The sequence below is a fragment of the Typopeltis vanoorti genome, chromosome 7 (genome assembly GCF_054136105.1).
Source record: "Typopeltis vanoorti isolate ZY-2024b chromosome 7, IOZ_Tvanoo_1.0, whole genome shotgun sequence".
Classification (NCBI taxonomy): Eukaryota; Metazoa; Arthropoda; class Arachnida; order Uropygi; family Thelyphonidae; genus Typopeltis; species Typopeltis vanoorti.
In genome coordinates, this window is record NC_143555.1 from 11,657,409 (window position 1) to 11,674,817 (window position 17,409).

At 36.5% G+C, this 17,409-nt stretch overlaps 1 protein-coding gene across 1 annotated transcript in view; it reads left to right on the forward strand.

Annotated features, from left to right (window-relative positions):
- Positions 1-17,409, forward strand: part of LOC150104484 (RIMS-binding protein 2-like) — a 635,427-nt gene that overhangs the window by 279,702 nt on the left and 338,316 nt on the right. Inside the window, exon 8 of the mRNA XM_090395563.1 lies at positions 382-463. Coding sequence (XP_090251689.1) covers positions 382-463 — 82 coding nt within the window. The remainder of the gene's footprint in view (positions 1-381; positions 464-17,409) is intronic.

Genomic DNA, 17,409 nt, shown 5'->3' on the forward strand with positions numbered 1-17,409 from the left:
ATAATGAATCTTTAAATGGGTGATAATGTGTTAGGAGTGGCAGCTGCCATGTTAAATATGATCAATACAATTGACTACAATGCAGAGACAATAACATCCTAACAAAACACAACACAAATCATGCCAAAAATGATCATTTCCATAGTGCAAACTTAAAAATAAGTATTGTTAATGAAATAAACACGATATAATCCTTACTTCCTTGCTACTAATACTTATCTCTTTTCTTTTTTAACAGCTCACATAAACTAATTGCATATGTTTTCGCATGCTTGAGCATATAATGTTTCCTTTAAAGGTTGAATTTTTTTTACATAATAGCATTCCCAAATCTGATATTTTATTTAATTTGATTGTTTCAAATTATTGTTTCAATTTTAGCCTCACCGGATTAGTATACGATCTGTCTCCAGTTATGGCTATCATTCTCAAGATGCAGCATGCACCATTGTAGTTGGAAAAGGTGAATTTTATTATGAATTAATTATTTTTAATTTCAATGGATCTGAAATTTTTATTATTTTGTATATCAAAGAGCTGTTATTAAAATACATAATGTTAATAGGTGTGAATAAAAGATTACTGTTAATCACTGAATGTAAGAAAACATAATGTAGTTTACTTGAATCTCTGCAACTTAATAGTTTCAATGCGTATTAACTACAATTACAGTGGACTTCCTCGGTAGACTTTCAACTGATTATCTGTGTTATCATTATTACAACTTTCAATATTCTTGTGGTTTGGTATTCAGATTGCCTATCAAACATTATACACTGTCTAATTGACAAGCTTGGGCGTTGAACATGTAGAAAGGCTTATGTGTTTGTCGTACATGTTGTTTTATTTTTGACGGTATTTATCAGAATACAAAATTATACGTAAATAATAATTTTTTATTGACTTGTTGCTGATATTTTGCTGGTGTTATAACTAGCATCTTCAAAGCACAAAAACACAGTTTGTCACATTATGCGAGACTACAATAACATGGTGTAATCAACGGAGTAGTTTAACAAAATTGTAGCAGCAACACAAAGACTAAAGTCCTAATTAAGCGCCCTCTATCTGAAAAAAAAAAAAAAAAATTGCCGTTACTACACAAAGACTAAAGTCCTAATTAAGCGCCCTCTATCTGAAAAAAAAAAAAAAATTGCCGTTACTACACAAAGACTAAAGTCCTAAAAAACAGAGTGAAAAAAAGCCAGTACTAGTTATGTCTTAAGATGACTGTCTCCCAGATCTTAGGCAAATTTATATAGCCATATTTGTTGAGATTTGGAGTATGTTTCAAAGTTTCTGTTGCTTATGAGAACAATCTCTCTGACTTGTAAGAGTTTATTTGCAGTACTTTTGTTTTCTTTCAGTTGATTCTCTGTGCAGGGGTATCCAAAGCATGGGCTGCTAGTCCTGACTTGCCATAGTGATAGTGCCGGATGTATCTTTTAGGTTCACTGATGTGGATGTTCACAGTTCTTCCTGTTTGACCATAGTAAGCTTGATCACACAAGCAAGGTACTTTGTAGACACCTGGATGCTGTCCTTGGGTGAACGGATGACAGTTGCAAATTTGACACACGGTCTGAATACTGTGCGTAGTTCATGTTTATTAAGAATTCTAGATATCTCTTCTGATGTGCCTTTAATGTATGGGATGGTGACTGTTTTGTTTTAGTTCATAACTAAAACAAAGGGAGGAGTTTCTTAGGAGCATTTAGTATTTTGTTTATCTTATGGCAATTATAGCCATTGGCCAAGAAGGTGTGGCATAAGTAAGCCAGTTCAGCAGCAAGAGCATTGTCATTGGAACAGATTGCTCTTGCTCTGTGGGTTAGCATTTTTAAAATACCATACTATTGAGAAGGTTGATGGTGTGATTGTTTGTGTAAATATCTCCCTGTATGTGTGGGTTTTCTAAAAACTGAAAATGATTAGTAACCATCTGGAAGACGTGTGATAAGTGTATCCAGGAAGGTCAGACAGTTATTAGCTTCCAGTTCCATTGTAAAGTGGATTTTAGGATGTTGGCTATTTAAATGCACTGAGAATGTTTCCAATGTCCCTGGGCCATGTGACCAAATAGCAAGCATATCGTCAACATAGCATAGCTAAAGTGTTGGTTTGAGAGTGGCTGTATTGATAGCTAATTTTTCCAGGTGTTCTATGTAGAAGTTGGCTAGGGGGTGGAAAGGGGGGGGGGGGAGCCCATAGCTGTCTTATCTAATTGTTTGTATATTTTCCCTTTCCATGTGAAATATCCTGCATGTATTGTGAATTTAAATAATTCAAATATATCAGGGGGAAAGTGGGACTTTAATAGATTAAGGGTTTCAGTTAGTGCTACATTTGTGAATAGTGAGGAGATATCAAAGCTCACCATTAAGTCTGGGCTTTTTAAAGTGTGGAATTCTAAAATGCTTTTTAGGTGGGCAGAATTTTTGACAGAGTAGGGAGAATTGTTTATGAGAGTGGCTAGTAGCTTGGCTAAATGGACGATTTCAATCGAAGGTGAGTTAGCCGATCTCATACGGAGGTAGCAGGGTTTTTTCTCCTGGAAACTCGGGTTTTTCATCCCACATTCAGAAAAATCGGCCCTTCAACACACAATTTACAGACAAAAAATACTAGTTGTGGTAGTGGTGAAGGTGGGCGGTAGATGGCGTTGATGGAGATGATTCGCGGTGGAGGTTCGGGGTAGAGGTTGAGATTGTAGGTGTCCTCCCGCAATGAGTCTTCGGACTCCTTGGAGGTGTCACGAATAATAATAATAATGTGCAGCCAGTTTGTATGTGGGACTATTTATACTATCTACAATAGGGCGTAAGGGTGTACCTTGTTTGTGAATTTTTGGTGCTCCATATATCCTAGGTGTTTTAACATGGAAGGGCTTGAGCTTGTTTACTGTTTCTTTGGGCCAGGAAGTGACTTTTTTCAGTAATTTATGTACCTTATTCCTTTGTGTACGTTGGTGGGAATGCAATCTATAATTTTGTATGTTGACTGATCTTGTAAAGGTGTGTGCATTTTGTTTTCATATTCTGTTTTGTCCATCACCACGGTTGCATTCCCTTTGTCTGCTTTTTCTATGATAATTTGATTATTATTATATAACTCTTTTAGAGCAATGATTTCCTTATGAGGGATATTATTTCTGGGAGGCTTAGACTTGATTAGGATGTTGGCTACATCTAAAAGTATGTTATTGGCTATTGCTGGAGGCAGGTCGTATATTCCACGTTCTATGGATGCCATTATTTAAGCTTTTGGAACTTGTTTAAGAGTAATGGCAAAATTGTGCCCTCTACTTAAAACACCAAAGGCTTCTTTTGTTAAGGTGAGCGATGATAAATTCACCACGATGCTATCTTGTTGTAATTGCAGTCTTGTATAGCACTGTTGTTGTTGGAGATTTTCAAACTCTTTCTGGTGCCGGTTTTTGACTACGTTGAATTCTTTTTTAGCCGTTGTGTCTGTGATATTGTCTAGGATCTCCCATAGTTCCATTTTTAAAATATTACATAGTAATTCCCGTAGCGCATTGATGGTTGAATTTAATTTTGATAAGTCCAGGCTAGTAGCATTAATCTGTTCTCGTAATAGCTTTGCACTCGCTCGTTTATAAATACGTTGGGCTTTGGCCGAGTGGAACTTGTTTTTAATTTTCGCGCAGTTAGGTATCAAATTGGTGTCTCGGCACCTCTTCAAGAAGGCTAACGTGTCAATGCCGAGACGTGTTTTTAATTTTCACGCAGTTAGGTATCAAATTGGTGTCTTGGCACCTCTTCAAGAAGGCTAACCTTCAAGAAGGCTATCGCGTCATTGCCGAGACACCAATTTGATACCTAACTGCGCAAAAATTAAAAACAAGTTCCACTCGGCCAAAGCCCAACGTATTTATAAACGAGCGAGTGCAGCGCTATTACGAGAACAGATTAATGCTACTAGCCTGGACTTATCAAAATTAAATTCAACCATCAATGCGCTACATGAATTACTATGTAATATTTTAAAAATGGAACTATGGGAGATCCTAGACAATATCACAGACGCAACGGTTAAAAAAGAATTCAACGTACTCAAAAACTGGCACCAGAAAAGTTTGAAAATCTCCAACAACAACACGGTGCTATACAAGACTGCAATTACAACAAGATAGCATCGTGGTGAATTTATCATCTCTCACCTTAACAAAAGAAGCCTTTGGTGTTTTAAGTAGAGGACACAATTTTGCCATTATTCTTAAACAAGTTCCAAAAGCCTAAATAATGGCGTCCATAGAACGTGGAATATACGACCTGCCTCCAGGAATAGCCAATAACATACGTTTAGATGTAGCCAACATCCTAATCAAGTCTAAGCCTCCCAGAAATAATATCCCTCATAAGGAAATCATTGCTCTAAAAGAGTTATATAATAATAACCAGATTATCATAGCAAAAGCAGACAAAGGGAATGCAACCGTGGTGATGGACACAACAGAGTATGAAAACAAAAATGCACACACTTTTACATGATCAGTCAACATACAAAATTATAGATTGCAATCCCACCAACACACAAAGGAATAAGGTTCGTAAATTACTGAAAAAAGTCACTTCCTGGCAAAAGAAACGGTAAACAAACTCAAGCCCTTCCGTGTTAAAACACCTAGGATATATGGAGCACCAAAAATTCAAAAACACGGCCCTTACGCCCTATTGCGAATAGTATAAATAGTCCCACATACAAACTGGCTGCACATTTATCCAAGCTACTAGCCACTCTCACAAACAATTCTCCCTACTCTGTCAAAAATTCTGCCCACCTAAAAAGCCTTTTAGAACACCACACTTTAAAAAGCCCAGACTTAATGATGAGCTTTGATATCTCCTCACTATTCACAAATGTACCACTAACTGAAACCCTTAATCTACTAAATTCACACTTTCCCCCTGATATATTTGAATTATTTAAATTCGCAATACATGCAGGATATTTCACATGGAAAGGGAAAATATACAAACAATTAGATGGGACAGCTATGGGCTCCCCCCCTTTCCACCCCCTAGCCAACTTCTACATAGAACACCTGGAAAAATTAGCTATCAATACAGCCACTCTCAAACCAACACTTTAGCTATGCAATGTTGACGATGTGCTTGCTGTTTGGCCACATGGCCCAGGGACATTGGAAACATTCTCAGTGCATTTAAATAGCCAACATCCTAAAATCCACTTTACAATGGAACTGGAAGCTAATAACTGTCTGCCCTTCCTGGATACACTTATCACATGTCTTCCAGATGGTTCCTTATCATTTCCATATTTTAGAAAACCTACACATACAGGGAGATATTTACACAAACAATCACACCATCAACCTTCTCAATAGTATGGTATTTTAAAAATGCTAACCCACAGAGCAATCTGTTCCAATGACAATGCTCTTACTGCTGAACTGGCTTACTTATGCCACACCTTCTTGGCCAATGGCTATAATTGCCATAAGATAAACGAAATACTAAATGTTCCTAAGAAACTCCTCCCACTATCCACCACAGTGAACTACAACAAAACAGTCACCATCCCATACATTAAAGGATACTTAATAAACATGAACAAATAAAGAATTCTTAATAAACATGAACTACGCACAGTATTCAGACCGTGTGTCAAATTTGCAACTGTCATCCGTTCACCCAAGGACAGCATCCCTCCTTTATCACATCCAGGAGTCGATGAAGTACCCTGCTCGTGGGATCAAGGGTACTATGGTCAAACAGGAAGAACTGTGAACATCCGCATCAGTGAACATAAAAGGTACATCCGGCACTATCACTATAGCAAGTCGTGCCTAGCAGCCCATGCTTTGGATACCCCTGCACATAAACTGTTACAAGTCGGAGAGATTGTTCTTAGAAGCAACAGAAGCTTTGAAACATACTCCAAATCTCAACAAATATGGCTGTATGAATTTGCCTAACATCTGGGAGACAGTCATCTTAAGACATAACTAGTACCGGCTTTTTTTCTCTCTGTTTTTTTGGACTTCAAACTTTGTGTAGTAACTGCAATTTTTTATTTTTATTTTCAGATAGAGGGTGCCTAATTAGGACTTTAGTGTTTGTGTTGCTGCTACAATTTTGTTAAACTACTCATTTGATTACACCATGTTGTTGTAGTCTTGCATATTGTGACAAACTGTGTTTTTTTGTGCTCTGACGATGCTGGTTATAACACCAGCGAAATATCAGCAATAAGTCAATAAAAAATTATTATTTATGTATAATTTTGTGTTCTGATATATATCATCATCATCATCATCATACGTATCAAGGATTTAGGCCTAGTATGGCCTGTTGCCTTAGAAGTCATCGTTTAAGAGGACGTCCTGGTTTTCTTTTTCCTAATGGCTTGTACTTTAAGGCTCGTTTTGGTAATCTTTCTGTTTTCATTCTTTGAACGTGTTCCATCCATCTATGTTTATATTTTTTAATTTTTTCAATTACTGGTTCTTGGTTTAATTCTTTCATAATATCTTCGTTTCTTTTGTGATCAAATAGGGTATACTTTGCAGTTTTTCTCATAAACTTCATTTCTGCTGTTGTTAATCTTTGTTTGTCTTTTTGTTTTTTTGTCCAGATTTCGCTTCCATACATTAAGACCAGTAGGGCTAATGTATTGTATACTTTTAGCCTGGTTTGTTTTTGAACTAGGTTTGGTTTAAATATAGAATTAATTACTCCTGTTATTTTTAAATATTTTGCAATTTTTATGTTTATATCTTTTTCATTTTCATAAGTGATCATACATCCTAGGTAGTTAAATGAATTCACCTGTTCTAAGATCTTGTTATCTAATACTATTTTAGTTCTTGCTGGATCTTGTCCTTTAAAGGCCATAGTTTTTGATTTTTCCGTTGATATTATCATACCATAATCTTTGGATATCTCATTTAGATTTAAAATAGCTTTCTGTAAGTTATCTTCAGAATGTTCTGATATATATATACCATCAAAAATAAAACGATTAGGAATTGAACGTTATACATAACTTATATTAACAATAGTATAACACCAAACGAACTAAATTCTATATATAAAAAAAGATGTTTATTTACTGGCTTATATTTTTCTGGGTTTCAAACCAGCATCTTCAGCACACGTTACATGTTTCAGTTAACATGTAACATAGCATTACCGTCACATGCCATAATTTAGTTGGTTTAATGTTGTTATACTGTTAAAATAAGTTATGATTATACACTGTGAAGTACACTTTTTTCACCCCCCTAATGAGTAGTTATTTGCTGATTTCACAGGTTATCATCACCCTGCTAACCTTGTATTTTTATAGCATTCTGTCACAGAAGGGAATTCCACCCATGATTTATTACTTCATTACTCTAAATGTGCGATGTCTAGTACAGTGTATGATATGTGAAGACTCTGCTGGATAAGGTGTAGCAACATTTTTTTTTGTTGTTGTTGCTTTCTTTTAATATCAGTCTTACACATGAGGTCACAAAATTTGTAATACAAATGCTATAAATATTATTTGGGTGGGTGAGGTGGATGTGTACATTAGTAGTTAAGGAATCATAAAAATTGTATTTCTTGAGGCTGTTGATGTATTTCTACAGCTAGAGGTTGTAATCCTTATAAAGAAAATTGTTAAGAAAACTATTCAAAAGAATATAAGTTCATTGGAATGGAAGAGGATGATAAGAAGTTGGTTCCCAAACAAAGAAGTTTGAATCTAAAGAGCATAAGAATATGAGAAGTAGCAGTATTATCATCATCATCATCCCCTCCATATAGTCAAGATGCTTATTTATCATAGTTCATAGTTACATTAATAATTCATAGTAAAATACTTAACTTTTATAAGTTAAAACAGTTAATTTATTTTATAAGTTAACTATTCAGAATTAAACTATGTTGTGTTTTTGTGTGTTTGCATTTATAATGGTAAAAAACCTTATAACTACAACAAATCCAGTTCAGAAAGGCACACACGCACATGTGCTTAGAATACATATGCATTTAATAAACAAACATTATTAAATGCCACAAAATGCACGTATTTCATGGAGAGTGAAGACATTATTAATATTATTATTAATGTACCTTCAAGGAATCAATGACTCATTGCAGGAAGGGTTTAGACACTCATACATCTATCATGTATCTCATCGAACACACACACAATATCTAATTGTAGTCAATTCCATACACTAGCCACATGCGACAAAAACAACTTGGACCTCTGTACTTCCGTAAACACCACTGGCTAGATTTCAGGAATGACCCATTTCTACTTCCACAATCAGTAAGCTGCAAATTTCACTGTGATATCTTCTTTAATAAGTTATAAATAGGCAGTTATCATCTTGATTACTCAATAAAGAAATCTTTTCAGCTGCCTCCTATCTATTTGAAACCAACACTGACCATATCTGCACACAGCAATCCAGATGTGGTCTGATCAAAGCCAGGTAAGCATTTCTGCAAATTATTGTTCTCTTTAATAATGCTGTTTTCCAATGTGACAACTTAATCACCTTAACAATGGGACTCCTAAATGTTAACTCATTGTCTGCAATAATAATAATAATTGTTTTTATTATTATTCAGGCCTCCATGGAGTCAAAAGACTCATCGCGGGAGGTCCTTCCTAGGAAACACAAAGTCTATCATACCACTCCTTAAACTAATTGGCTGTTCGTACTCTCACCACTCTATCAGGCAATGCATTCTACAGTTTATCCACCCTCCTGCTCACAGCTTCCTTTTGTAACTTTCAGGGATGGCCCCCTTGTCATCACTACTTCCCACTGTTCAACCAAGCGAAAGAACTCCCCAGTGTTAACCCTGTAACCACCTCTCAACAGTTTAAAAGTCTCAATCATATCACCTCTCTTTCTTCTATCCACCAAACTTTGCAGTTTGGTGGATGTCCACATTCCCTCAGCCAATCCTCATAACTAACATTGTACAGTCCTGAAACCATCTTTGTTATCCGCCTCTGTACCCTTTCCACAGTTAATTTATTCCCTTCAAATTCTCGGGACCAAATCTGAGAACAGTAGTCTAAGTGTGGTCTGATCAGTGTCTTATACAATGGAATGATAACTCTTTTATCTCTGCAGGTCAGTGTCCTAATTATTGCAGCAATCCTCTGTGTAACCTTCTCCACCTTTGCAATATTTACCCTGAATTTCAGGTTTCTATCAATCATCAACCCAGATCTCTTGTCTCTCCTACTTCCGTTGGTACAACTCCTCCAATAGAGTATGCAGTGTCCCCTCGATGTCTCCCAAACCCCAAGACCTTGCCTTTTGCTGCATTAAACTGAAATCCCCATTCATTTGCCCATCTGTCTAGATTATTCAAATCCTCTTGCAGGGCTACCACATCTGCACTATTACTAATAACCCTTCCCAGCTTCTCATCATCTGCAAACAACTGAATATCCCCCTGCAATCCACTGACAATGTCATTGATATAAAGGTTAAACAATATAGGTCCCAGTACTGAGTCCTGTGGGACTACACTTGTAACTTTCTGCCTCCTTAAAACTGCTTACCATACACATCTTTCTGATACCTATCGGACAGCCAATCCTGAACCCAGTTGACCAACCTGACATCCAAACACATATGCTGTAACTTAAATATCAGCTTATCATGTGGCATCCTATCAAATGCCTTCGCTAAATCCAAGAAAATGGCAGTATATGCCTTTCCTTCATCTACTGCTCTTCTAACTTTATTATAAAAGGCTAGCATATTACCTAAGCAAGAGCACCCCTTAACAAATCCATGTTGATTCTCACAGGTAACATTACCCTCATCTGCCCAATGCAGTATACGGTCTCTCACTAATTTCTCCAAGATCTTAACAACTACTGATGACACACAAACTGGCCTATAATTAGACACTTCCAGTCTGCTACCTTCCATCCATTCCCTGTAGCTAGACTTTCATTGAAAAGCCAGGTCAAAGGAGCTGTCAGTTCTTGGGCACATTCTCTCAAAACTTGTGGTGAAATACAATCCATTCCCACAGCTTTACTGCTTTACTGACATCCAGAGTACCTATTATTTGGAACACACACACGCACGCACGCACACTCTCTCCTCCTTCACTAAATCTCGAACTTGCCCTATCCCTCAAGTATTAAAATTTACTCCTCCAGGATGAAATACTCCAATAAAATGTTCATTGAACAATTCCACTATGTCCTCTGCATGATACCCTGTTCCGGTTTTTATCCCACATTGTCATTCTTACATAATAAAGAGGAATAATAACCTATTTTTCACTGCTATTTGTCTTTTTCACTGCTGTTTGTCATTGTGTTCTTCAACAGCTATGTGATCTGCCGTTTTAGCTACATTCACAATATGACCTCCAAACTTGAACTCATCATCATTTCCTGATGTGTACCTCAAGGGGTGTTCAGAATATTATGATAGTAGTACATGAAAAATTTACATCGTTACTAACTTCCTATCAACAATTTCCCTCCAAATGAATCTGTTATCTATCAAGACTGTAACATTACTGTGTGATCAAAGCTTTATACAATGGGACCAGCACACTTTTATTCTTCATGGTCGATGTTCTCCCCACATAACTTTAAATCTCTATTCACAATCACCCCAAGATCCATTGCTTGCTCCACTTCTTCCAGTATAATTCCCAAGTGAGTATGAAGCATCCTTTCTGTGGATCCCAAATTTTAAAACCTTACATTAAACTCACATTCCCATGCCTTTTTCTACCCAGCTTATTCAAATCCTCTTGAAGAGTCAAAACATCAGCACTATTACTAATACTCCTCTCAAGCTTCACATCATCTGCAAGCAACGCAACATCTTCTTAGTCCTGTGACAATATCTTTGACATACAGATTGAACAGCAATGGTCCCAGGACTGAACCCTGTAGACCTCCAATTGATACCTTCCTACTACTGCTCCAATAACTCTCTGATATTTATCAGAGAGCAAATCACCAATCCATTCCACTTACCTGATATCCAAATCCATATGATGCAACTTTAAAATCAACTTGTCATGAGGCACTCCGTCTTCAAGCAATCCAAAAAAAAATGACAGTGTATGCCTTACCTTCATCACTGCTCTTGTTACTTTATTGTAAAAGGTGACCAGATTAGTAAAATAATAGTGTCCTTTAACAAATGCATGCTGGCCTACATAAATAATATTACTCTCGCCTGCCCTATTCTTTATATTCTTTATATGAGTTCTTACCAATTTCTACAAAGCCGTAACAACTGTAGAAGAAATACAAAGAGGCCTATAGTTTAATACCTCCATTCTGCCACCACCCTTATGCAATGGTACTGTCTTATTCCCTCCCCGCCTTCCACACTCTCTCTCTCTCTCTAGCAACTTGCCCCCATTGCAAAGTTTGATTAAACAGCCAAGTTAATGTAACAGTCACTTTCATAGCACGTTCCCATAAAACACATGGGAAAATTCCATCTAGTCTTCCCCTGCCTTATTAACATTTAGTATACTCAGAATTCACAATAAATCCTCTTCATTCACTTCTCTAAAACTTCACCACTCATTATCCTTTTATGAATAAACCCTGTAGTACCAGGATGGAACACTCTAATAAAGTGATCATTTTTATTTTTCAGGATATGATAAATAGCTCAACTATGTCATCTGCTTCGTTCACTCATGTGATTCTCCTTGGATTGTAGTGCCAGTCTCCGCTCATATTCTATTGTTCTGTCCTTACAATACCGATCTCTTTCCTAGACTGAGGCTTATATTCCTCATGCAAATGTTCTCCACCTCTCTCTCTTTAAATGTCTTCCATAATCTCTTTTTCTTCTGCAATTTCCTTTTTATTCCTTTTGCCTTTCATTTGACTCCAGATTGCTTTATCTTCTTCACTCAGAGTGTTATCTGTCATTGCTGTCAACAATTTTTTCTTAAGTATCTCTCATGCACTAATGATCCCTCTTAAAATTCTTTCATCCATTGCACTACTAAAAGCTGGTTTCTAATCTATGATAGTCACCTGCCCTATAATTTCACTCTAAGTCATGCTTCATCCTGAGTATGATTCCTCATAATCATGCTCTCTCCCTCATTATTGATCTGTTCATTATTTACATCCATCATACTACTTTTTTTAGAACTGTTCATTATTTACATCCATCATACTACTTTTTTTGGATCACCACTTTACTCACTTTCTCAATAATGTCAATTTTAATCTCTTTTTCAATCCTATCTTCCATTACACCATTACACAGATTTTCATGTGTATGAGAATCTCCATGGGTGAGAGTTTACATGAAACTCTCACCCATGGAGGGCAGGTTTGTCATCTTAGTTCACAATCTGATGCTCTGACCAAATCCAGATCTCTTGATCCTCATGTTCCCTTCATCGCATGCTGGCTAAGACTGCTGTCCCTCAAGAAATCCAAAAATTCAATTCCCTTAGTACTGCATGCTGTTTTTTCTGCTCAGTTTATATCACTATAGTTGAAGTACTCAATAATGATCTCTCACTTTGCATTTTGCCAAACTAATTTGTTGTACAAACTAAATTATAAAAAAAGATGTTTATTAACTGTCCTATATTCCACTCATCTTCAAACCCACATTTTCAGAGCACACTGCATCTTACAGTTAATATAAGCCAGTTAATAAACAATTTTTTATAATTCAGCTCATATGGTTTTTACTATCGCTTAACAACACAGTTGTTCAATTGAGCTTAGTACATGCATGATTTCTAATTAGTGTTAAGGAGACAAGATATTCCATTAAATAAGGATGTAACTAGGATTGATGTAGCAGATTATAGATCAAAAACAATCAATCAGATTGTAATTTGCAGGTCAGGTCAAGAGAGATTTCAGTGATGGGTGGAGCAGAGAATACACATGAAAATCTGTGTGATGGTGTAATGGAAGATAGGATTGAAAAAGAGATTAAAATTGACATTATTGAGAAAGTGAGTAAAGTGGTGATCCAAAAAAAGTAATATGATGGATGTAAATAATGAACAGTTCTCAGTAATTAGGGAGAGAGCATGATTATGAGGAATCATACTCAGGATGAAGCATGACTTAGAGTGAATACGTCAGTTATCTAATCTCCACAAACCACTCATCAAAGGAACGTTTAATGAATGGTTCAGCTGAGAACAGAAAGAAGTGCAATGAAAGTGAAAGGAATGCTTGACTAAGAGATAAGAAAAATTATTAATATTATTAGAACCCAAGACCCCATGGAATCAAAGATTCATCTGGGAGGTAATTATATCATACACACAGCTCATCAAAAACGCTGACAATGTCAAGTTCTTTCCTGATATCCTCGTTTTTAATATGATTTTGCCATTGATGTCATCTGTTCATGCCTCTAATATTTCTCAGGCCTCTCATATCTGCAGTCTCTACTCTTTGGTCAAGTGTTTTACTTCTGACCCAGCTCTCAGATCCGTAAGTTAAAACTGGTTTGAACACTGTCTTGTATATAACTAATTTAGTGTTCTGACTAAATTCTCTCTTATTCCATATGAATTTCTTCAATTGACTTCCTACCACACCAGCTTTGTTGATTCTGTTGTCTATTTCCATATTTAATTTACAATCTTCACTAAACATTGTGCCTAATTAGCTGAAATGTTTTACTTGTTCTACAGGCTCTCAGTTCACAACGCAGTTGATATTTTCAATGATTCTGCCTTTTTTCATTGTCTCATATCTGCAGTCTCTAGTCTTTGGTCAAGTGTTTTACTTCTGACCCAGCTCTCAGATGCGTAAGTTAAAACTGGTTTGAAACTGTCTTGTATATAGCTAATTTAGTGTTCTGACTAAATTCTCTCTTATTCCATATGAATTTCTTCAATTGACTTCCTACCACACCAGCTTTGTTGATTCTGTTGTCTATTTCCATATTTAATTTACAATCTTCACTAAACATTGTGCCTAATTAGCTGAAATGTTTTACTTGTTCTACAGGCTCTCAGTTCACAATGCAGTTGATATTTTCAGTGATTCTGCCTTTTTTCATTGTCTTTGTCTTTTTATTGCTGATCTTCATACCATATCTATTACAACAGTTTTTCAGTTTAGTCAGGGAATCTTGCAGACTTCTAGTGGATTTATTTAGAAGTATAACATTGTCTGCATAAAGCAAAGAGTTGACATTAACATCTCCAATTCTGATATAAGGTTTAATACCACTTTCCTTTATAATGTGATCCATATAGATAATGAGTAACAGAGGGGATAATATACATCCTTGTCTGACACCAGATTTAACATGAAACCATCTTCGTGTACTTCCTTCAATTCTAACTGCTGACTTACAACTCAAATAAAGACTAAGTATTGCTTGATATAATGTCCCATTGACACCATATAACTGTACCATGTTGAATAGCTTCTCTCTTGGCACCTTGTCATATGCCTTTTCCAGATCAACAAAACTTAAATACAGATCTTTGTTATATTCCCATGCTTTCTCAACTATTTGTCATAAAGTGAAGATCTGATCCTGACGGCCTCTATTTGGCCTGAATCCAGCTTGTTCTTCACCAAGCTTTTCTTCCACAATTCTTCTCAACCGTTTCTCAAGTATACTAGCATAAATCTTACCAGGAACACTCAGTAGGGAAATACCTCTGTAATTCTCACATTCAGTTGTATTTCCCTTTTTATATATGAGTACCATGAGAGCTCTACTCCAATCATTCGGGAATTCGTCCCTCTGTCCAGGCCTTCTGAATTATGCAGTGCAGCCACTGTAAGACTCATATACCACCATACTTCAGCATTTCTGGTCGAATATCATCTACTCCTGCTGCCTTTCCACATTTCAAGCCTTTGATGGCTTTTTTCTACTTTAAGTATGGATATGTATTCCTGACTGTATGCCTGTTGAGTGTTTTTTTACCACTGTGCTATCACTGCTTGTTTCATTTGTATGGCAATTCTATCATAAGAGGTGTGATTGTTGAGAGAGTGACAAAATTATGCTTCCTGGGTGCAAACAATAATGATGTTAGCAAGTCTATTAGAATGCAAAATTATAAAGTGAAAGTGGTGATTATTTTGCCTGAAACTAGTGATTTGAATGGAGAAATGTATGGTATAAAGGAGGATATGAAAAAGTTATCGAAAGTAGCAAAAAAGAAAAAGAGTTAGAGAGTTAAGATAGTGAGATTGCTACAGTATGATGGAGATGAGCTGAGAAGGAGGAGGCAGACCATAATACTGTATGAGTGATTTGCTTAGGTTATGCAGGATAAATGATGTGAAATTTGTGGATGGTTGGAGTGAGTTTGACAGATGAAACGACATCTGTCAAACTCAATATACAAGAAGAATGGTTTGCATCTAAATATATTTGGTGTTTAAAGTCTGGAAAAAGTGTTGAATGAAGTGAAAGTGGATGTGCAAAATCAGAGACTGGAGCTTTTAGGGGAGGAAGCTGTTGAGAGAGTACAGAGATACCAATGAGGCAGTTGAGTGTAAGAAAATCCATGAAATGTCTAAGTTAGTAGTACTACTGGTAATAAACCAGAATGGAATAGTTACTATAAAGCATAAGGACAGTCGTGGGCCTAAGGGGCTATCACAATTTATGTACACTGATTCCAAGAACATTCAGAACAATGTGGAGGAGTTTTGGGCATTGGTTATTTCATCCTGGACAAAGGTTATAGGCATTAGTGAGACATGGCTGACAGAAGATGATATAATTTGTGAGAAGAATGTAAAGGGTATAGTGTGTGTTCATCAATGAACACACTATAGACTGGCAGTCTGGGTAAAGGAAAAAGGATATATTATTATTATTTTATTATTATTATTATTATTACAGGCGACTCCAAGGAGTCCTTAGACTCATCGAGGGAGGCCCTAAACATTATGTCCATCACAACTATTCGACATTCACAGTATCTATCATACTTTGCCTTGAACTCATTCACTGTCATAGCACCCACAATAGACTCTTTCAGCTTATTCCACTCATTCACCACTGTAAAAGTAAAAAACCCAGCTCTAACACCCTTACTAATCGCACTCTTGCCCAGCTTCCATGGATGTCCCCTAGTCCCCCCCCCCCCCCCACCACCAGTCCTGCTCTCAAAAAATCCTCTGAATTAATCCTATAGAAACCCTTCAGCAATTTGAATGTCTCAATCATATCTCCCCTTTTCTGCCTATCAACCAATTTTTGCAACCCACAAATCTTCAACCTGTTCTCATAAGGTTCATTCCATAGACCTGCTGTCATCTTGGTCACTCGCTTCTGGATCCTCTCCACCTCCTTCCCATCAAGAAGAAACCTAGGTGACCAAATCTGGGCACAGTAGTCGAGATGAGGTCTTATCAACGCTCGATAAAGAGGAACAATAACTTGCTTGTCAATAACTTCCCATCAAAGTATTCTTCAGCATCCAAATGATTTGATGAGCTGATTTAGCCACTTTTGCAATGTGCCCCCTAAACTTCAACTCCCTATCTACCAACACTCCCTAGTCCCTGGCCTCATTAATCTCCTGGAGTACAGTTCCACCAATGTGATATACTGCTGCTAATCTTTTCACCCCAAAATGCATAACCTTACATTTTGCCACATTAAATTGACATCTATTCTCCTTAGCCCAGACCTCCAATCTATCCCAATTATCCTGCAAAATTTTGACATCTTCTGCATTCACTATTGCCCTACCCAACTCTTTGCATCATCAGCGAACAAATGAACTGTACCTCTCAGATCCTTCCCTATATTGTTAATGAACAAATTAAACAGCAGTGGTCCAAGAACAGAACCCTGTGGCACACCACTAGTCACAAGCCATCTTTTGGACTCTACTCCTGAGTAAACTACTCCCTGATATCTCTCCATCAGCCACCGTCCTATCCATCTCACCAACTCTATATCCATTCCCATATGTTGCAGTTTACTGATTAGAATTCCAATAGAATTCTCTTGATTAGAATTGATTAGAATTTCATTGATTAGAATTGATTAGAATTTCATTGATTAGAATTTTTGATTAATTAGATTGTTAATTAGAATTCCAATAGAATTCTGTTAATTAGAATTGATTAGAATTTCATTGATTAGAATTTTTGATTAATTTGATTATTAATTAGAATTCCAATAGAATTCTAATAGATTAAAATTACAATATCAGTTTAATGTGGCAATGTTTAATGTTTTGCATTTAGTAGTGAAAAGATTACTAGTTGTGTGCCTGTGTGCCATATTGATGGAACTGTACTCCAGAAAAATTGATGAAGCCAGGGATTAGGGGGGGGGGGATGTTAGTGGATAGGGAGTTAAAGTTTAGAGGCCATATTGCAAAAGCGGCTTAAAGCAGCTCATCGCATTACTTGGATACTGAAGAATAC